General features: G+C 47.0%; 1 protein-coding gene across 7 annotated transcripts in view; it reads left to right on the forward strand.

Moving 5' to 3' along the window:
• The window catches only part of UBR3 (ubiquitin protein ligase E3 component n-recognin 3), a 153,815-nt gene that overhangs the window by 36,761 nt on the left and 93,693 nt on the right, over window positions 1-23,361 (forward strand). For 6 of the 7 annotated variants that reach the window (XM_061563457.1, XM_061563460.1, XM_061563458.1 and 3 more), the window contains exons 18-24: window positions 613-709; window positions 1,439-1,581; window positions 7,464-7,560; window positions 11,794-11,935; window positions 14,493-14,597; window positions 17,139-17,309; window positions 22,593-23,197. In XM_061563457.1, coding sequence (XP_061419441.1) covers window positions 613-709; window positions 1,439-1,581; window positions 7,464-7,560; window positions 11,794-11,935; window positions 14,493-14,597; window positions 17,139-17,309; window positions 22,593-23,197 — 1,360 coding nt within the window. The remainder of the gene's footprint in view (window positions 1-612; window positions 710-1,438; window positions 1,582-7,463; window positions 7,561-11,793; window positions 11,936-14,492; window positions 14,598-17,138; window positions 17,310-22,592; window positions 23,198-23,361) is intronic. The other variant, XM_061563463.1, reaches the window with a different exon arrangement.

Below are 23,361 nucleotides of genomic sequence, written 5' to 3' on the forward strand. Positions count from 1 at the left end.
TGGCTTGCACTGCAGTGGTTGGAGTGCTCGTTTCACAGTGAGAAGGTCGTTATGTCAAATTCTGGTCAATTTATACAATTTTTACTGTTGAGTCAATTTATTTTTTTGGCTGGGCAATTTCTGCATAAGTATGATTTACTTAATTTTCGTGGCTTGTTCGAGTGTATACTTTATGATGGTTGCATACCCAAGCGGCAACCAGTCACTACTCTGCTTAGCTTCCTAGATCTGATTAGATCAGGTGCATTCTGGGTGATTTCTTTCATTGCCTGGTCCCCCGTATTAAGAGCTACCACTGAAGCTGAGCAGTGCCCTGAACCTGGCGACCTGAGTTCAATTAATGGGCACGGCTCTCGTCAGTGGCGAGTGACGTCTGAACCCATCCTGGGCCCTACCTTGACCAAACTGCACTGGCCAGCGTGGTGAAGTATGATCATCCAAGCCCAAATGACTGACACGGCGTGACGTAAGCCCTTGTTCTATTCGTGTATTGACAAAGGGCTACACATTTAAGTTAGAAGATGAGCACAGTATTGAGTATGAGCGAAGACGCACTTGGACGACGTTACTTCCTGAGTGAGCATTGTTACTTTTGTGGTTGATGGCGTGCAGTGTGTTCGGCAGGGATGTCTGACGAGGAAGCTCTACGGGCTGAGATGGTGGCACAACTTTGCATGAGTGACAAGACCCACAGCAACCTGCTCGACCTCATATCCTTTCAGCCGCTGCGGGGAGACGAGAGGTGTGGAACGGCCACGTCAGTGCTGCACTAAGGCTCTGAGTAAACGGGCAAGAGGCTCTACTAAACTTGTGTTGTCATGCCTTTCTGCTGCCTGTACTGCGCGCGTGTGTGTGTAAAATTGTTCGGCATGTGACTGATTTGACTCGTCGATTAAAGTAGGTTTTTGCGCGCACGATACCTGCTTCCAATTCTGCATGTTGGAATCGATTGCTTACAGTCCAAGGTAATGGCAGTACAGTACAGTTAGCGCACGACGCTACGAGCCCAGGTGGCATCACCGTCGAGTTTAAAATCAACATTAGTTTCGAGTGCAGTATTTGGCTGCTATAAATATCCACGTGATGAGCCACTTCTTTACGCTTTCATCTGTGATAGCCAGGTCGCTTTTGAAAAAAGAGCTACATAGCTCAGTGGGGCCTTAACCTGGTAAAAAAAAAAAATAGCTGCTGTGGGTTTACTCTCCCAACACACCGGTATGTTGTAGTAGTAACTAATTGGAATGTTTTGTTTACGTGACAAATCTTACATATTGCCGGTGTATTGGGTGGTGGGTGGGGTTAAATGACGCTTGTATATTTACGTGATCTAACCCCAAAAAAACCTTTATTATGGATAATATTGGTCGCTAAAGCCTACTACTGCGTGTTAAACTGAGTTAGTTAATAGTTGGTTGGCGTTTCCTTGACCGTCATGGCACATCCCAGAAAACCCCAACCCCAAGAGTGGCCTCTCGCTTGGCAGCATCTACTTTGAGTCGATGCTGGCATCCGTGGCCACCTTCAAGGCTCCCGTGCTCGAGCCGGGTGGCACCATGCAGCAGGGGATGTACACGCCCACACGTGAGTGCCTGTGCGGTGTGTGCGGAGGAGAATGGCTGCGCGTGGATTTCCACGGGGAGATATGTGGATAAGGGAAATAATCAGATGTATACACGCGCACACAGATGAGCACTGTTGGTTATGTACGGTCTGAAAGAAGTTCAACATACGTGTAAGCGACTGTCCACTGTGTGCGGAGAGTTAATGTATGGGGATAGATATCAGAAGAAAGGTGCAGGTTGCCTGTAAAATAAGTAAGAGATGCACACACAGATGTGAGAAACTGCGCTCTTTGGGGAGCAAAGCGTACATGGGATGGATATAAGAAGATCAGTGCGTGTGTGTGAGATGTAATATCGAAAGTGATAGCTCTCCGATGTGATTTTGGGTCGTGCCGTGTGCAATTTGGCACGGTTTTGCTGCACATGCCGGGACCTTCTTCGTGTCATGATTTGAACCTCAGTTCCTCAACATGCTGAGAACTGCAGAAGCTCCCAGCATGTGCAGGGAAATGTCGGACATCGTTCCGAACAACACGCGGTGCAACCTGAAAGTGCACCGGGGAGCTACACAGCGCAAGCGTGACAACCTACGCAGTCGTATTATTATGAGATGCACACACACACAGATGAGTGACTGTCCATTAGGAAAAGACTGAACATCAGCATGAATATGGGAAGACGGGACTCGGTTGGGCACAGAGTAGTAATACATTCATACTCTTGGTTCTTTTGGTAAAGTCACGTAAGTAAAGAAAATAATAAATAAAAATAAAATAAATGATAAAAAATAAATAAAATTAAATCACAACGTTTAAGACATTTTCTTTGCTTGGGTGTTCACACCTCATGATGATTGCTTGTGTTGCAATCGAAACGTCGTGATTTAATTTTATTTCTTTTTAATCTTTTATTTTTATTTATTATTTTATTCACCTACGTGACTTTACCGAAAGAACCAAGAGTGTGGATCCTTGCAGTCACGAAAACTTCAAATCTAGTAATACATTACTTGGTGGTGATTTGTGAGTAAAATCCTTGAAGACTAAATTAAACCAGCAGAAGACCGCTTAGACGAGATGTAATAAGGGATGTACACGCATGGTGAGGTGGGCATGGGTAAGGGCAGATGGGACTCAGACGCTATGTAGTAATTGCCCTCATTCGTGTGGCATTTGAAAAGCAATGGCCTGAATTTATAACCGTGTTGAGTTTGGAGAAGCCATTCCATGGCATCTGGGGTCGCCAGATGGATTCCATTTGGACCCCGTGCACAAGCGTGTGTTGGGCAATGATTGGGTGATGTGAGTGAAGGATTTATTATCAACCAGTCGCGATTAGACTCTCATAGACTCGCATAGAGACCCCACAGATTAACACAAGACCCATTGACTCGCAGACTCACGCATAGACTCATGCTGTGCAATATGATGTGACGTGAGCAATGGATTGCACTTCACCTGCACTCATAATTGAGTGATTTCTTTGTTCCCAATCACAGAGGAGGAAGCCCCACTGCCCATGTGTTGATCTAACACATAGCCAGTGGTGGTCAATACACCAAGCACCGTGATTCATCTTGGTGGATCTCAACGGGCCCCGCGATTCGACCGGAAAACTACGACCAACAATTACCTGGATTAATCCTGTTATATACGGCAGACCCAATGCTCTCGCCATATATTGGTCGAAGTTATTATTTTGTATGTATGAATTGTCAGTGCAGGATTTTTATTTCCCATCAGCCGTAATCTAAATTGTTGTGTGCTTATGTTAGTATTTGTCCTGAGATGCACAACTCTTTTTTTTTGCAATCCACCCATGGATCGCGATCCATGTATTGGGCACCGCTGGGTCCCCATTGTCTTTGAAATAAGGAGAAGCCAGGTGGTTATTTTGTTGGATCTTCAATGTGTAGCAATGAGTTACTACAATGCAGTTGAAAATGCACCATACCATATAGACATGGCGGTAGTTTCTTAGTGAACTCCTTCATGGCAGCAAAGATGGAATCATTACGCCTCTACTACTATTTAGAAACCATGAGAGGCAAATTCCCGATACTCAAACCCCAGAGTTCATTGGTGCGGGCTTACTAAACAGTTTGTAATAAATACATTTCCAATAATACTTCACAGTTATTGAGAGGGCCATGATGACGCTCGCAGGTTTAGGATTGAAACCCAGGATAACAACGTTGATGCCCAAGTGCATCGATGCAGTCATTTTGAGCCCTCCGTACCACCAAGCCATCTCAATATTTGAGCCACGTCAAATAAACCAAGAACCTTGACACATTTTGGGCAATGGCTCTAATTCATAGAAGAGTTTGTGGCCTGCAGAAAGCACCACTGCCCGAAACATCTCCCATTGCAAACATTTCCTTTTGAAGGCTACGGTGTTGTTTGATTAATGTGTTGCATTTTTTGGTTAATTGTTGCTTGTGCGCCACTGGCAAACAGCAGCAGCATTGTCATCACCAAATACATTTGTCAGATAAATTGGTGATACAATAATAAAGTGAGAGTTGCGTGCTCGGGGGAGTGGAGTGGAGGGGGGGGGGGTAAAATACGGAACAGCCGTCATAAGAAATTCCGTGACTCACTGTGAACGCCAATAGCCTTTACTCCCGTGAGTGTACACCGACGCTGGAACGATCGAGCCCTGGAGCAGGTCACCCTCGTAGCAACGACCCCCCCCCTCATGATAATTATAATAACGTGTCGCGATTAGACCAAAAAGACAACACGCCAGTTTCTTCACAATGAGAAGTGACTGAGCCGCTCGCACCCACAGTCTGTATTTATCATTTGTGTCGCAGGTCTGAGTCATTTTTTGTGATTGAAATTGCAATGTCGAGACAGCCTGGAAATATATGTTGATTGCTTTCTGCAGCCAGAGCATGTAATTTTGTTGTTTTTAATTGTGTTGCCGATGCGAGTGTTTGGGGTGGGCGTATTGGGTGAAGAATGGGGTGATGTAGTGTGGCACACACTGATAATATCCAAGTTCACCTGAGTTCAATACCTGACCATGGTGTACAACACAGGCAGCAAGTTGTCTTGGAAATGACGCTGTACTCTCTCTCGTTTGTAAAAATACATAGTAATGTACAGATCTTTGTCAATCTACCACTGGATCAGGGTGCTGTGTTGCTAATGGCGCTATGTTTGGCCATACTTTACCATGCTGATTTGTATGGGATTATAAAGTGCCAGTGGAGGTGGAGGTGAGGGGGGCAGATCCAGTTCAGATTTCACTTGCCACTATAGATAGCCGTATCCGGGCAATCGAACTCAGGTCACGCATTTGGTTCGTAGCGCAGTGCACTTACCATCTTTGCCACGCCCTCTCTGGTTGGCTCAGCCCTGGGGAGACAAAGGCATCCAGGCATGGTGCTGGTCAAAACCACCTACCTTTGTGCCCATGCTGGCATTGCGAGTTGTTCACTAAATATTCTATGTAGGCTACGCTGTGAATCTTTGTATAGATATGTGTATGCAGCACATTCGGCCTGATGGTGCCATTGTGCTTGCGTAAGAAGCATACTATTAAATTTCGATTTAAAGCTTTCGTGACTGCAGGGATTCATCTTCTTGGTTCTTTCGGTAAAGTCACGTAGAATGGAAATAATAAAATAATAAAACTAAAACATTATAAAATAATGCTCACGACGTTTCGGCCACAACGCAAGTAGCCGTCCTCAGGTAGCGTTGTGGCCAAAACGTTGTGAGCATTATTTTATTATGTTTTATTTTTATTATTTTATTATTTCCATTCTACGTGACTTTACCGAAAGAACCAAGAAGAAGCATACTATTATTGTAGGAAGCCAACAATAACCACCTTTTGGAGAGGCTGACCCTACCCGCCATAAGAACGTGGAATTCCCACCGCCGACTAGGGGCCACCAACACAAATGCTCGTCGTGCCACTTCTCATTTGAGCGGGGAGACACTTGGGCTATTAATTGTCTCTAAATGACGTCACATCACGACCATCTCTGCAAATTACGGGGCTGAAAGGGCGATGATTACTAAGGCACTTTACGTTGCTCGCGAATGGACTTTGCAATTGGGAGCCGGAGTCTGTTTGTGAAAATTGGTTTACGAAATGCGCACTCAAAAATTTTTTTTTTGCACACCGGCGCCGCTGATTGCTGCACATTAAGGGGGCATTGTGTGAGCAAGACAGCGAGCGGGCATGCACGGTTCTTAAGGGGTGGTTGCGGGTTGGTGGTCTAGTTGGCAAGCTTACTGTGCTCCGACGAACCCCCCCCCACACGTGATGGCCGTAATCATCCACGAATGCATTGGCACTGACGCCAGACCTGAAATTGCATGCAATTTTCGCTATAATTGAGGTGCACTGTGTGTGTGTGTGCGTGAGCGTGTGTGTGTATAGTGGATGTGGGGAGAAGTAGTGTAGTGGTTAGCGCGCTGCGCTACGAGCCCGGCGACCCGAGTTCGATTCCTGCTTACGGCCAACACCAATGACGATTATCTGAACCAGTTCTGGGCCTGCCCTAGGTCGACTGAGCCTCAAATGAGAATCTGGTGTGGTAACATAGCCACTGGAGAGACAAAGGCTGCTGGATGTGGTGCTGGCCACTCACCACCTTGTGTGCTGTGCCGGCCTTCATAAGTGCTCGCTAATAGCACTTGCCCCAAGAGTCTGTTGAAGGCTATACCGGGGAGGACGTTTTTGTCTTTATTGTATCGTAGAGAGCGGTAGTGTAGTGGTGAGACTGGCCATGACGAACCCAGTGATTTATAAGCCCGATGACCTAAGTTCAATATCTCCGACGGCTAACATCATGCCGATTTTCTGAACCGGTCCTGGGCGTCTGTCCTTGGTCGGTATGACATTTAGCGAGTGCCAGGTGCTATGTGAGCATGTCGGCATTGAGGAGCAGAAGCCCATCGGGCGTGGAGCGTGTGTCATTTCACATTTGTCTCTGTGTATGTCTGTGCTTGTCTTCTGCTCTGTAATCGTGCGTTCAAACAGTATCTGTGTCTCTGTTTTAGTCTGTCTCTAATTGTTGTTGCACACTCCCTGTGTGTTCTTGTCTCTGTCATAGCACATTTTCTTTTTCTCTGTCTAATACCCCTTTCAGCCTCTTCGAGACTTAGAAAACTTGCAAAGATTTGCACTGCAAGTTGGGCAGGATAATGGCAGTGCAGCAAGTGTATTTGTGAATCCATCTGTGTGGCCCTTTTGGTGTCATTCTCCTGTTATGCGTGGGTTTTCTCCGGGTTCTCCAGTTTTCATGCACATGACAAACACTTATGAATGGTATTGACCAATCATGCCAAACCAGGAATCCTTCTGAGAAGAGTCTTTAGACTCGATGAAGCTTTCCTGGGCAAATAATTTGAATAATTATGATTAATATTCACACCGGTGACAAAATCACCCATAATGCTCCCGGTCTCACCAGATCACAGAAACTAAGTAGGGTTGATCCTGGAGAGTGCTTGGATGGGTGAATGTCACGTATTTGTCGGTCGGTAGAAATGTGGAAGGTGAGGTTGCAAGGTAAAGAGGGTAAGTATGTGGGTATGTTGGTAATTCTATTTGTAGGTAGGTGTGTTGGTAGGTTGATAGGGAGGTAACTGGTTAAGTGTACAGGTGTATGGCTAAGTAGGTAAATAGGTAAGGAACTAGATAGGTGGGTATGTAGATAGGTTAATAAGTAAGTAGATATGTTGGTGGATTAGTAGATAGGTAGATTGCGGTAGGTACATTCGTACGATGTGTAGATGTATGGATCTTTACAATGTTAGTGGTTAATAGGTCGGTGCATATACACGTCGATGGGTGAATATCTGAATTGATTGGGGGGATTGTGGGCAGCTTGTGCATCCGTATGACCTACTTCTGACCCCTATCGTTGTCTCTCAGCCGAGGTCTGGGACAAGGAGTTCGACGCGGTGATGGTCATCCTGCGCACCGTCTACCGGAGGGACGTCCAGTCGGCGATGGATCGATACACCGCCTTGTACGTGCACCCACAGGAACATAACGGAGAACGCTTGAACATAACGGGCGCTGTTGTACACAGTTGTGACATGCGCTATTCTTGGAAGCTCAGCGGTAGTTACACGTGACACTGTTATACGCTGTGTGATGCAAGTGAACACTTGGTGACATTGCGGACGATGGGTTTTGGACAAATGCGTTTGGTGCTCTCGGAGTTGATGGATTGCAGCGAGATGTTTAATGCGCGAGTTCCCTTGCGTCTTCTCAGCGGGGCTCATAATGGCCATGCCAGAGACGCTCAGCCAGTGCCGCTGACATTCTAGGGTTGAATACCTGGGCCTACTACCTACCTTTTAAACAATTGATGGGATTTGGGTTGGCACAGCCAGGATCCTGGGTTCAAGCCCCGATTCTGTGTTGGGCTCATAATAGCCATGTCACAGCCACCAAAATAAGTGAGCCTCGTTTAAATCCTGGTTTTCAAGCCATGGGTCTGGGTATCACTAAGGAGTTCATAATGGCCATGATTCATCCCTGTTGAGATATTGCTTTCAATTGCTTGGCCCTCATCATTATTATCATCAGCCATGCTCAATACACTGCTGGATGAAGTCCTCAATTCCGTCGTGCATCTATCTCACGGTCCTGCGATTGAACAGTCTGTCCAACTCCTACGCACAAGCTGATCACATGGCTCCTGCTTCCACAGTGGTTATCCTCTCACGCAAATTCCCTCCGTTGGCTCGCTCCCACCCACCCGAAACTAAATGGGGTTCTCATGTCTCGTGATTTTGACGGTCTTATCCTGGTCAATGACTGCATACAAAAAAAACACAACCTCAGCATGATGTTTGCTTTATAATTTAATTTCAGCCCAGCATGGGGTGCTTATTGTGCGGAATGTGGTGATATTTAGCGGGTGGTGTAAGACAAACCCTTGAGGGATGTTAGGCATAGGCTGATTACAGGGGCGGCACAACTGTGTGGTGCGTGTTGCTCCATCGCAGGTCAAGTACGGGTCAATGGGAGACGCAGCTACTTTGTAACTTATCAACATAACTTTAAGGACGCTGGCCCCCTTGCAGCAGAGCCAGCTATGAGTACAGGACTCCTGGGAGGCTTCCGCAGATTTTTTTCAATTCTAGATTTGAAGCTTTCGTGACTGCAAGGATTCATATTCTTAGGTTTTTTCGGTAAAGTCACGTAGGTAAAGAATTAAAATGAATAAAAGTAAAATGAAATAAATAAAAAATCACGACGTTTCGGAGGCAACACAAGCTTCCGTCTTCAGGTGGAAGACGGATGCTTGTGTTGCCTCTGAAACGTGATAAAAGTAAAAAAAAAATCACGGCGTTTTGGAGGCAACACAAGCTTTCGTCTTCAGGTGGAAGTAAAATAAAAATGAAAAAAAAATCACGACGTTTTGGAGGCAACACAAGCTTCCGTCTTCCACCTGAATTTTTTATTTCATGATTTTTATTTCATTTTCATTTAACTTTTATTAATTTTTATTCTTTACCTACGTGACTTTACCGAAAAAACCTAAGAATAAGATTTTTTCAATTCAAAATTCCAAAGCCAACCAGCACGAGCGAACCGGCCGCATGACCACCCTAGGCGTTTTGTGGCGATGGATATTCTTTTATTGTTGCACGCAATGTCAGGAAGTTTTGGGGGACCCCTGGCTTTTGTTTCAATAACCTCTGGTGTCATTCCACAACGTGATAACATTTGGCTTCGCTGCCTGCAGAGGGTTCAGATTAAAACTGCTTCTTTCTGTGCCCAAACACCAATAGTACTATTGTGTTATAATTAGTTGAAAAAAATGCATGAACGTAATTATTAGGCGGGTAATGTTATCGCGCAAGCTGCTGTAATAGTATTGCCTGAATGTTGAAATCTAATTTCCTCCTGTTTTATTGCCCCAAATTCTGCAATGACAACACAATTGTGCATCTTTTGCAAATAGCATGCATACTTTTACAAACAAAACCACAATTAGCGCAAAATATGCCACTGTGTAAATATTAATATAAAATTTATTCATTAGTGTGCGTGTTACGGAACGAATGAAATCATTAAGGATAATAATTATGAGTTTCATTTTCACGTCTGCACCAGGCTGGTGTGTTTGTCTATATGTGTGAGTAAGCATCCGTAAAAGCATCTGTGTATTTTGTGAGCGTTTTCATGTGCGAATGTGCAATATAGTGCATTTGCGGGCACGTGCGTATCTGAGAAGCAGTAGTGTAGGGTTTATAATGCTTATGCCAGACACTTGAGTCAGCTCAATCGAGACACACCGAGTTCAAGCCACGTTATTATTTTTATTATTTACCCAGGAAAATCCAGCCAAAGTTGTGCCACAAGGGCAATGTAAAATCCTATTTGAGTATTTGTTCTGAATTGTAACATTTGGACCATGATACCGGCGTACAGTGGCCAACTCTTGCGAACAATGTCACAGGAATTTTTACATCGCCTCTGAAGGAGACGGCGCTTAGTGTTTTTACGGTGAACACAATCGCAGTGTTAATTGGGGAGGCTGCTTGATTCGAACCGTGTACCTCTGCAACAAGCGATGAACGTGCTACCACTGAGGTCTGTGTGCCTCTTGGGGCCTCAGTGTCACTGTAGGGGGCCCATGCAGTGACAGAAGTTACTGAGCATGCTAAAATGAGAAACTCAGTTTTGCAAGGTCTAAAATGTTCCCCTACAGTATCGTTTAACTTTTTTTTTATATAGCTGTATTCAAGCCAATAATTTCACAAAATGCTGTACAAATTCTTAGGTGCACAGTTTTCATAGTAAACCACAGACAAGAGGGAAGGCAACAATTGCCCAAGCTCTGTGGTTCTATAATGATATGTTTGGTCAATGATTAGTACAACTAAGACGATTGCAGTGTTGAGGATTAATGTCGTTTCGAAGTGATAGGTCTCATGTGGCAATGGGCTGTATGATATGTAGTCATGGGCCCTGTCCTGTGGGCCATAGGTCCCTACCAAGGTATTAAGGTCAGCATTGCACACACGAGATTTGGTATGTCCAGCACCAAAGACAAAGATCCCCCCATATAACCTTAACAGACTATTGTGGCAAGTGATGTTAGTGAGCACCTATGAAAGCCGGCACCAAGCCTAGCTGCCTTCGTCTCTCTAGTGAAAATGCTTTACACACCACACCAGGTACTCATTTCAGGCTGAGTCAAGCTAGGGGACCCACAGGATCGGTTCAGATAATCGTCACTGGTGTTGGCCTTGAGCGGGAATCGAATTTGGGTTGCCGGGTTTGTAGTTAAGCGCACTAAACACGATACTACTACTCCCTCCCCGACACACACGCACACACACCTGCCTTGGGCTGCCGCTGCCTTTGTCTCAACAACTTTGCTGATGTGTCAGAGTGGTTTAGGTTTGAAATTTACTTTCCTTTTGTTTTTCACAGATCGGTTTACATTTTTATCACTTTCAATTAGGATTTTTCAGTTTCAATTTGCGATTCAATTCTTCACGACCGTCGCGTTTTCACAATTTATTAACTCCTGTTTGTTTGCCTCCACATCGCGCCTCCAAATCTGATTACCGCTGATCACATTTAACGACGCCGAGTGTCCGGTGAGGGAAATCAGGGAGAACAAATGTGTCCCATCACTGCCTCCATAACTTATAATACCAACTGTAGTTCCGTATTTATCCAGAAAAGTTTCGCCGAGTGTCGGGACTTTTTTCAGGAGGCCCCAATTGCGTTTTTTGGGGCGATTCTTTTTCTCTTGTCTTGTGTTGCTGGGAACTGGTGCATGCCTGAAGAAAACACACGCATGTGAGGGCAGAATGCTCAATCAGCACACGCATCACGCCTGCTCACTGTATCTCCCCGTACAGCACTGTGGAGGGAAACAAAGGCTGGCTGCTGTTCCTGGTGCTGGCTGTGTCACTCACTCATGTGCCGTTCAGGGCCGAATAGGCACTCACTAACAGCGCTTGTCTTCAACCGTCTGTGTAGGCTTCGCGGGGAATCCTGTTTCTATTTTTTATCGATTTGGATTACACATTGGAGATTGGCAGGCATGCCAGGTGCTGAGTCACCTTGAGCTTGCACAAGAACAACTGCCACTAGGGGGGGGTTCCCTTTCAAATGTTTGAGATGAGATATGATGGAAATCACTTATCGCGTGGAAAGCGCTGTCACCTCCCTTGCGTAAAGGGCGCCATTTAAGAAACAAACGGTTATTGTTATTATTTGTGTACAGCCTCAAGCAGACGGGACGCTTCGAGGGCAGTCCTTGGCCCCCCTACAGAGAGAGGCCCCCCCTGCACCCTCAGTACCGCGGCCTCATGCGACTTCTGCACTGCAAGACTATGCACATCGTCATCTTCACCCTGCTCTACAAGGTGGGCAATAGCACCACGTGGTTGTTTTGTGCGATGTTTTTAACCCTTTCCTGTTCCGAGATGACTGCAAGTTGCAGGGTGGGTGTTCTGTTCACCGCTGATTCTCGGAACGCGCGAGCGGTTCAGTGTTAATTTTATTTAGAGAGGCGGAGTGCCGTTTTTAAACACATTGTACTCACTGCAGAGAACTGTAGCGACACGACCGCACTCTATGATAGCTGGCGCCAAACTGTGCCACGCGCCCTTCCGCATGGCCTTGTGGGAGCCTCGGTACTGATAAAGGAAAACTGATGACGTACACCTACATGCTTACATGTAGTCCTCTCTCCTTGAGGGTTTGTGAGATATTTTTCTTCCTATGATATGTCTAATGGCGGAGCCAGGATATTCAGTTAGGGGGGGCAACTCCTCCACCAAAGAAAAATGATAGGAGTTGTTAGTAAGGACTTGTCCCTTGCTTTTTATTCGACGCGTGTGCGGCTATGGCACAGCCATCGATCGAGAGTTGAATTCGAACCGTGTGTGATCGGCATCGCGCTCGCTGAAGGTGAATGCCTTCAGGGAAGTCGTGTACTGTATACGCAACTGCGCACAATTCTGTGAGTTACTTATAACTGCTTTGCCATTACTTATTGCCAATTATGGACTCAGACTATTGTCCTATCATCTCATAGAGTCCCTGGCACGTAATGATATGCTACACATTGGCAGTGGGGGTCGCAAAATGCCGATTTATTACTAATAAACCCCAATGATCCGATCGAAATTAGGGATTTCGATCGGATCATTGGGGGGAGGGCACGTGCCACCCCACCCCCCCCACTGGCTCTGCCAGTGGATATGTCCCGGTTTTCTTATACCTCAGAGGTGGCAACCCTTCTTAAACTTGGAGACATTTCATTGCTAACTCTCGGTCGTTACAAGTCCCTTATTACAGTACGGGGCGGTATTCAGAAGCGCTTGCAGTGTTTTAATCTACGTCGCGTGGTATCGCTCGTTGCAGGCCTTTCCCAGGCGAATGTAGAACAATGGCGACTTGTTAATTCTTTGATGATTTGTCCTTCATTTCTTTGGTTTGCTGGCAAAAGTATCCCTTTTGCGGTAATCCGACGCTGGGATGCGCTGGGTGTTTGGGTGCGGGGGGGCGAGGCGGTGGGAGTGTGGGCGAGCGGGGTTTAGAGTGATTTCACACGTCCGATTTAATTAGCACCGGGCGGTGATTGAGTCTGCCTCGGCGTGGAAAATGCCGTCCCCCTTAATGGCACGGCGAGCGCGTTGGCGCATGCGTGTACACGTGAGCGCGTGTTCGCGTGAGTGAGTATGTGTGTGTGTGATTACGCCTACACGGTGAGCGTGTGATTGCGAGTGTGCTTACGTACATGTGAGCGCGTGTGTGTGTGACTGTGCGTACACGTGGGGAGCGGTAGTGTAGCGGTTAGCACGCTCGGCTACGACCCTGGCGACCTGAGTTCGATTCCCGCTCACTGCCAATATCAGTGACGATTATCTGAACCGATTCTGGACTGAGCCTTAAATGAGTACCTGGTCCTGTGCGTAAAAACTTCGCCATTAGGGAGACAAAGGCGGCCGGGCGTGGTGGTGGCCACCCACCCCTCGTGTGCCCTCCTGGCCTTCATAGGTGCTCGCTAACGGCGCTTGCTCCTATAGTCTGTTAAGGCTAGATGGGGGAGCTTTTGTCTTTTTTTGTATACGTGATTATGTAAGCGTGTGAGTCGAGTGGGAGTGTCTCAGTGTGAGATTGTGCGTGCGTGCGTGCGTGCACGCGTGAGTAAGTGTGCATGGGGAGCGGCGGAGAAGTGGCTATAGCATTGCCTCACAAAGCCGGCGATCTGTGTACGATAGCCAGCCACGCCTATCGTCAGTGACAGCTATCTGCACCAGTCCTTAACCTTAAATAAATAACTGTTTTGATGTATTTTCATCAGCACTGAGGAAATAAAAGACGACCAGGTGTGTTGCTGGCCACACTGCCACCTCATGTGCTGTGCCAGCTTTAATAAGCACTTGCTCGGACATTACTCATTTGTAATATATGGCAATCATTGCTTCCTACTGCCAAAACATATCAGGACCCTCCTGCACAAGAGTCATGAGACCCAGTGATGCTTTACTGGGTTAACAAGAAACAATAAGGACAGCACTTACCCCAATAGTCTATATGCTTACACCGGGGCATCTTTGTCTTTGCTTGGGTATATACGCATATGTTTGTGCTGTGTATGTATGTATGTTAAACTTATTTTGCGCCATATGTAGCCAGCCGTGCTAATTAAAGGTGTGAGAGTAGGACAATAAACACAAAAAAACAGTTCACAGTTTCCAATCGAGATTTAAAAATGCATAGCTCCAGTGGCTTCATAATATCGAAAGGAAGAGCGTTCCAGGTGGCCACAAAAGTGCATTTTAAAGCGCGCGATGCAGTGTCCGTCTTTGCTCGATGGCCAGCCAAAAGTCGCTGCGAGGATGACCGGAGTTCGCGTGATGGTTTGTCCTCTTGGACGAGATCAGCGAGGTGTATTGTGTGTTGACGTGCCAGGTGGTGATGGACCATCAGAACATGTCGGAGCACGTGCTCTGCATGGTCCTGTATCTCATCGAGCTGGGGCTGGACCAAGCACCAGCTGAGGAACCAGACCCCCCGGTACCAGCCCAGTGACTCTACACAGTCCATAGAATAATCCTTATCATGCCTAGCGTTTTAAACCACGTGCATACTACACATGTTATCGAGCCTAACCCTGTAGCACATATGCTGCATATGTTATCAAGCCTAGCCTAATAGCCCATATACTTACTACACATGTTATCGAGGCTATAGTTATAACCCATTTATTGTTCTTATTAATAAGCATAGCCTTATAGCCCATTTACTTTACGTGTTACCAAGCCTAGGTCTAGCCCCATGCACTATACATACTAATAAATAGCCTATAATACACATGTTATCAAGACTATAGTTATAGAGCATACTACACATGTCATCAAGCATTGCTATTTATCTGACATATACTACACATGTTAAGAAGCTGAACCCATTGTAGTCGATATTTCACATGTTACGTACATGAAACGTAAAAATGTGAATTGGCTTTGTCCTATAGAGTTCAGATGCTGCACTGTGTATATTACCGGGACGAGCACTGTAGAATACTACTACCATTTATGTTAACCCGGGCACTCTAGTCTGTTTTATATATACAGTATTTAACATGCACTCCGTGGTACAGATACCACTTTCTTTTTCTTCTTCTTGGTTCTTTTGGTAATGTCACGTAGAAGGGAAATAATAAAATAATAAAAATATCACATAATAAAATAAAAATTCTCACGAAGTTTCGGCCACAACACAAGCAGCCTTCCTCAGGTGAAGAAACAGAGCTGTCGGGAAGACAGCGTCCCAATGAACACCGCCAAGCTTGGCAGCGTATATTTAAGCTGGGTCGGGGGGAAGAGAGCGCCTTGACAAAGGAGTTTACATATTAACAGCGTACATATCAACAACGTTGCACATTTTTCAAAGTAGCATTTTGTTTGAGCCGCGCTATGATTGGTTTTAACAAATCACCTGGAAAGTACCCTGATCGCATCATATCTCAGACGCTAAGCAGGCGGAGGGACAGGATAGTGCTTGGATGGGTGACCAACCACTACGCGCAAAGGCAGGTGTTATAGGCTTCTCTGTAGCTACGTTACAGGCAGCAGAGGCCAGTGCAGCAAGATCCATTGTTGTACTGTGTGCTATGCTCCCCGCCTGCCCCAATTTGCATTGGCCAGCATCGTGAAGCATGCTCATCCATCTGTGGATTGTAAAATTGTACATTATGTTATTCTGTGTCCTGTAAATATAAACCTTCCCTTCTTTCCCTGGTGAAAAAATACAGACTGATCAACTATATGGACATTCACAACTAAAGAATTCCCATTGATTCATTCATCCGTTCATTGGCACTCCGATCAAAGCATTCTATCGAGCAGCAGTGCTTGTGTTTTTCTGTGGACAGATGTCGTAGAAGTGCCTTTAGGCTGAGACGGGTGGCGTGTTAGCGGAGGTTATTGAGTGCAGCCCCTTGAGCCGACCTTCGGAAACTTTTAAACGCCTTCAGCGAAAAATCACCGGCACTTGTGCTGATGGTGGAGCTAAGGGGGATTGTTGAGCTGATCGAAGGAGCACTCTCAGCTGCCCCAGAGGGCATGTTGTTGGGTAACACAGTGTGAGGTATGCTTAGTTTCACAATCCTAAACATGGAAAGAGGTGAGGAATTTGAAATGTTTACATATGTGTGTGTTTGTGTGCTTAGCTGTTAGTGCGCTACGCTATGAACCTGGCGTCCTGAGTTCAATTCCTATTTATGGCCACACCAGTGACAATTATCTGAACCGGTTCTCGGCTTCTGCTAAGTTGAGTCGGCCTCATATGAGTACCTGGTTCAGTGTAAGCAACACCACTTGGGAGACAAAGGCGGCCGGGCATGTGTTGCTGGCCACCTACCCCTTATGTGTGCCTTGCTGACCTTCACAAGTGCTACTCGCTAACATAATTTCCCCCAACAATCTTTCAAAGGCAATAAGGGATGATCTTTGTGTATGGAGAGCGGTAGTTGTAGCGTTTAGCGCTCTGCTACAAAGCTGGCGGCGTGATTATTTCTGTTCCATTGCCAGCCGGTCCTAGGCATCCCCCCCAAGGTCGGATTGGTCTTAAAACTGCGGCGCTGCATCATTTAGCTTAATTGTTAAATACAAAGGTGCAGAGCTAAAATTATTTGCTCACACGGCTGCTGACAGAAGGGCCTCGGGAGCTCTGGAGAGCCCCTCTATGAAGGGTATTTTTGCCTACTCTTGCACGCTGGCTGCACCTGTTTTTACCCACTAAACGCAACCTGTCGATCGACTGTGGTGAATTCTGTTTATACCTCTGGTTGGGTTTAAGAAACTTGCACCAGTTTTTCAACTGCCGCGCCGGGAGCTTAAATTGAACCAGCTGGATTGCAAGTCCGGTGACCTAAACGTTACAACACGTCAGCATCCCTCTGTTATACATATGTATATTTAACTTCTTCTGCACTATACTTAGTCAACCGTGCTAATTTGACCTATTAAGGTAATAACCGGCATGTAGTTTATGCAGGTGAAATGGCACACAATTGTTTTTTTGGGGCTGTCTTCCGGTAACGCGAGCATGCAGGACGACGGGAGCGACGAGCGCAGCTTCGACAGCTGGTTCCCCTCCTCCAACCTCGTGTCCAACATGCGCCACGTCATCAGCTACGTGCGTGTCAAGGTCCCCGAGACGGCCCCCGAGGTGGCCAAGGAGGTGCCCGCTGGACCAAGCGGCGGCGTCGCCAACGCCGAACAGGTTGGCGGCGCTTTCGTTGTCCTCGTGCTTCCCGTCTTGCTCCGTGCGGCCGATGGGTGACAAGGGCGCGGCTGATCTCCTTTATTACATGTCCAGTCGGCAAACATGGCCTTCTGGGAAGTGCACAATTTTAGCAGCATTGGAATTGTCATTTGATTTCTCACAAGAATTAGCCAATTAGGTGAAACTAAACTGAACTTTAAAGTCCAAAGTAAAATTGAATGTGAAAAACAGGATTAGTCAAAACTCAAACGTCAGCCTTGGTGAACAACAAATGAGTGCGTGCGTGAATGTGCTTGCGAGTGAGTGTGTGTTAGGTTAGCAGTTGATAGTAGCACTGTGCTTCAAGCCTGCCGCCCCGAGTTTAATTTCTGGCTTTGGCTAACATGGGTGGCAAGTGGTTAGGAGACCCAGTTTTGGGCCTCTTGTTGGTCAACTCTGTCTTAAATGAGTACTTGATGTGCTGTGTAATCATCAGCACTGGGGAGGAAAAGACCATCAGGTGTGGTGCTGGCCACACCACCTCCTAGTTTGTGTGCTGTCTAGGTCTCAAAAGTTGCATGTAAACAGTACACTTACCCAAACAGTCTCTTGGGATCATTGTGTTAGTATTTATTTGGCGAGTGGAAGCGTAAAGGTTCATATGCTTGTGCTACGATCCGTGCACAGCATCAGCAGCACTTCATATCCGAGTCTACACTCGTCATCGTCTCGGAGCAACTTGGCCTAGCCATCGAAGACGATCGCTGCATCGTGCGCTTTCCAATGCGCTTCTGCGCCCGTCTGGAACGTTCTTTCTTCCGATATTAGAAAGCCACTGGGAGCTATGCACTTTTAAATCATCCAGATTGAAAACTTAATTTCTTAAAAATGCATTGTGTTTAGTTTGTTGTCCTTCCACCCGCACCTCTGATTAGCACGGTTGGCTACGTACTGTGCGAAAGAAGTTCAACATACACACTGATTCTGCTGGGTCTGATAAAATGTTCAATTTAAATTTGGATTTATGAATCGGCTGAATGGAACCACAGCACTAAATGCTCTTGAGGATTTGGGCACACATCCAGGAACAAGTCGTGCAATGAAATGAAGCAGAGAGGACGAGGGGACTGCGTGATGGAGAGGAAGATGAGACTGTTTCCATCGAGTAACGAGTGCAGGAAATGCTGACCACTTGGTCGTTTCCTGGCAGGTGTTTAGAATGAGGTGGGGCAAGGACCTTGAGTAGTTCCTGTTCCCTGCATCTGAAATTCAGGTAATTTAAGGAGTGCTTGCACGACTGAATCTTTTAAAATAAATTAAAAACCCATTTATTTGACATGGAAAATTTTTGAGCTGGATTGATTTAGCAATTGGGGCTATTTATTTATTTATTTTCGGTAAAGTAACCCTCATACACTAAGCATAAAGCGTGCTCGATAAAAAGAGCTAATTATATTGTAATTGCGTAAGAGGGCATTGGATGGGTTGGCACTTCGTCAATAAGTTGAAGAGATGATGGCGAGTGTGAGGCAGTTATATTATTCAGCGGCAGCAGAGGAGTAGGAGCGACCTCCCACTGAGAACACGTGGGATGGGGGGTATCCGCAGAGGGCATCTGGATGCAGAGACTGATTCATTGCCTGGCCATGGGACTGGAGAATGTGTTCGGGGCTGCCCGTTTTTTATTTAAATAGTTTTGCTTTCTGTCATATTTTGGTGACCCGGGTAATCCCAGCGAACGAGATTATCTTCGTCACCCGAGTTCTCACCTCGTTAAACAATTCAATCTTCACTTGACTAACTCGATGGGCATGACCCAGTATCTCATTTACTACGATTACAACCATTGTGCTTGAACGGCAAAAGGTCGTAGCGACCTCCACCCCAGCCGGTCAGTTGCGACAGTCCATGCCTCCGGAGCAGATAGGCTGCCTCTATCCAGCTCAGCTCGTTTGAACAGAGAAACGTATGAGCTTCACCCTTCCCACTCAATAGGTGTTGCTGTCTTCATTAATTTCATACCAAGGCACCACGCGGTTTAATTCTCCAAACGTTTCCATTTCTTGTCAGACTCAACGCAGGACACTTCAAAGGGAGGTAAATGACCAAAAGCGTTGTATGTGTGGTAATGATTGGTTTTAATACATAGCTTCGTGTCTTTGTGTGTGTTCCATTATAGAGAATTAACCACGCGAACGTCGCCGCACTTAACTATAGAGGATGAACCTCATTCCATTTTTTTTGTCTGGACGTTGCAGTGATGGTGCATGCTGTGATTTGGACAAATTTATATATTTGTTCACATGAGGGATGCTGCTGCGGTGTATTGGCCAGCATACCATCAGACTTGCAATCCAGGGGATCGCCGGTTCGATTCTCTGGTGCGGCAGTTGAAGCAGTGGGGCAGGTTTCTTGTATTCCATGGCATTTGTCTGTCCAGCGGTTCACAAATGAAGGTGCCACATCGAATCAGCATATTGTGCAAGTTGGGGGGAAAAGTGTGGGTACTCCCACCTCAAGCAGACACACATTTGCCCGCACACATACAACCATTTGCACAAACACGCATACTCCACTCAAACAAGAGAAAAAGATCCCCTGTATAGCCTTAGACTGTTGGGGCAAGTGCTGTTATCGAGCACCTCAAACACACACTTTTCACATACACACACACGCACACATGAAGTGTATTACAAGAAAGGCTTGATTATGGAAAGTTTACCCCTAATTGCCAGGCCCACTGATCCTTGTCCAACTGCGTTCTCCTTCACAAACTGCGGCCACTCGCACACGCTCACAGCTCCCTCTGGTCCCCGTCGCTTACCAAGCTCCCTTCCCCCATCGCCTGTTCTTCTCCACCATCTATTGCTGCCTTCACCTACCTGGGACAGAGCCAAAGACTCCCAATTTAGCCTCGATATACTGCCGGGACCGCTGATAATAGCGAGCACCTATTAAGCCCTGCGCAGCCGGTACGTATTGCCGTGTGGACGCGGAGTGCTGCAAAATCCATTGTGGTCACAGCATTTCTACGCCGCCATGAGCATGCTCCTCCTGGCCAACTCGCGCTGATCGGCGTGGTGAAGTACGGTGAAAAAAACCCATCCAGTAGTGGATTGACATAAGGGCTGTGCATGCACTTGATATTTAGTTAAATCTTCTTGGTTTGTTTGGTTAAGTCACGTAGAAGGGAAATAATAAAATAATAAAAATTAAACATAATAAAATACAATTCTCACGACGTTTCGGCCACAACGCAAGCAGCCGTCCTCAGGCGAAGAACAGGTCTGCCTTTGTCAAGGCGCCCTTCCTCCCCTAACCCAGCTTAAATATACGCTGCCAAGCTTGGTAGTGTTCATTCAGACGCTGTCTTTCTGACAGACCTGTTCTTCACCTGAGGACGGCTGCTTGCGTTGTGGCCGAAACGTCGTGAGAATTGTATCTTATTATGTTTTATTTTTATTATTTTATTATTTCTCTTCTACGTGACTTTACCGAAAGAACCAAGAAGATGAATCCCTGCAGTCACGAAAGCTTTAAATCGAAATTTTAGTTAAAGTTTATGTTTTTTATTTGATTGCTTGATTCATAAACTTTCCTTAGAACCAGGTGAGAGAGCCCCATGTTGCCAGGGTGACCTCGGTTAGAGGGGAAATGCGGTATGCATGTAAACGCTTCAACACGACATTACGAAAGGTCATAAAAATCTTCTAAACTAAATTTTGCTAAGACGGTACAGTACAGACAATCGGCCTAGGTCAGATGCATTGTGATTCCCTATAACTATATAGCATTTGGACACAAACACTTGAAACCAAACTTTACATTCACTTTTATAGTATGGCATTTTGAATGACGTCTCGGCTTACGAGACTTGGCAAAGTGTTGGTGGTGCATGTCTCGCACGACGAACAAGCTACCGATGTAATTTTCCTCTCAAAAAGTCCTGGAGAGGACAGCAGAGTGAGTGCGCGAGGTCGCCGTGTGAATGCATGTCACACAGCACAAAAGCATCAGCAGAGCGAGGAAGCTGTAATGGAATTGCCTGAACATTTCTGCTGCTCTTTAGAAGTCTCCTGTTTTATTTCTTTTAGTTTAATTAATCGACCCCCACTGTTTGAGAATCCACAACTCACTTAGTTTTTAATTAAAGTTGGCCGGCAAATGATTCGTTGCCAGTTAACATTTTCACGAGCGGTCAGCCCTAACCACCTGTACTTTAATGAATAATTATAATTGTGTGTGTGTGTCTGTGTGTAGGGAGCAGTGGCGCAGTGGTTAGAACACTGCGCTACAAACCCAGCGACCTGAGTTCGATTCCCGCTCAAGACCAATAATAGTGGTGTTTATCTGAACTGGTCCCTAGGCCTCCTCTAGGTCGACTCAGCCTCAAATTAGTACCTGGTGCGATGTGTAAACATTGACACTGGTGAGACAAAGGCATCCAATCATGGTGCTGGCTACCCACCCCCTCATGTGCTGTGCCGGCCTTTATAGGTGCTCGCTAACCGCACTTGTCCCAAGAGTCTGTTAAAGCTATACGGGGGATCTTTTGTGCGTGTGTACGTATGGCGTCGAGGGAGCATTCGCGCTAGGGTTCACGTGCTGCGTAACGATTCGAGAAACCTGGATTTGCTTGCTGCCCATCAACTTCGATCAGTTGACAGCATCATCTAAACCTGCCCTTGGCCCTCCTTTAGGTTGACTTGGCCTTAAATGGTTTCCTGTGACCGTGTGGCTGCTTCAATGTAACCGTTAGTGTTCAGCCTTGGGGATAGGAAGGCAACTTGCTTGGGGGGGGGCAGTCCTTGGTAGGGGGGGACCCCAATGAGATGGCACCGGAGGGTGGATATTGCTACATGCTGTCACACACATGACTTGACCCATGTATTGTGTTAATGTCAGCACTAGGGATACAAAGGCAGCACTGGCCGCATCACCCCCCCCCCCCCACCCCGTGTGGTATGCCAGCCTTGGTTGGTGGTCATTGACAGCTCTCGCCTCTATGCCATTAAGGCTTGATGGGAGATATCTGTGTATGTGTTAAAGCCCAACATTATTGGTTAAACCACACAGATCACCATACTTTTTATTGAGGCTAGAATATTTATTCCTCACACCACCAATACCACCACCACCGCCACCTCTCCAGGCGCCACTTCTTGTCGGCTCAACCTACATGAAGCCCAAGTCACATTGTGTCCACCTGCCTGTCAGTCTCTTTATCCACCGATCCGTCCGTTCGATCCGTCCGTTCAATCTGTCCATTCGGCATTCCCCGCGCCCCCTCGCGGAACGCAGAACTCGCGCACGCCGCAGGTGTTCAGCCTCGTCGCCGAGCGCCGCCGCAAGTTCCAGGAGATCATCAACCGCAACGCCGCCGCTGCCGCCGCCGCCTCCCCTCCCGGCGGAGCACGGCCCAAGACCACGCACGGGCGCTGGGCCCCGCAGCAGCAGGCCCAGCTCATCACGGCCATCCTGGAGATCCGCGAGAGCATGCTGTCCCTGCTCGTCAAGCTCCACCACAAGCTCTCGGGGCGGCAGAACTCTTTCGCTCCGGCCTGGTGCCGCCCCCTGCAGCCTGACGGGGAGGTGGGCGACAGCGTCAACGAAGACACTGCCACTACTGCTGCCGCCGCCGCCGATGCCGCCAGCGCTGTTGGTGGTGGTGTTAGCGGCGAGGATGACGAGGAGAGGGTGAGGAGGAGGCATCAGCCGCAGCCGCCACCACCGGGCCCGGTTCACGGAGACGGTTTGGCGGCTCTTGAGAGGATTCTGGCAAAAGCGGCGAAGATGAGTGCCAGCAACCGGCGTTGCGTGGAGGAGATCTGCCGGCGTGTGACGCCACCCGTTCCACCCAAGAAGAGCGGCCACTCGGAGAAGACGACGCTCGATAAAGAGGAGAGGTACGAAGAGTATCGGCCACCGTCAACGCACCGCCACCATCACCTCACTGCCACCATCACCGAACTGCCACCATCACCTCACTGCCACCGTCACCTCACTGCCATTGTCACCGCACTGCCACTGGCACCACACTGGCACCATCACCAGTTTGTCCATATAATAT

Source organism: Lethenteron reissneri, chromosome 31 (assembly GCF_015708825.2).
Source record: "Lethenteron reissneri isolate LAM-NWPU_2019-01 chromosome 31, ASM1570882v1, whole genome shotgun sequence".
In the NCBI taxonomy this organism is placed as follows: Eukaryota; Metazoa; Chordata; class Hyperoartia; order Petromyzontiformes; family Petromyzontidae; genus Lethenteron; species Lethenteron reissneri.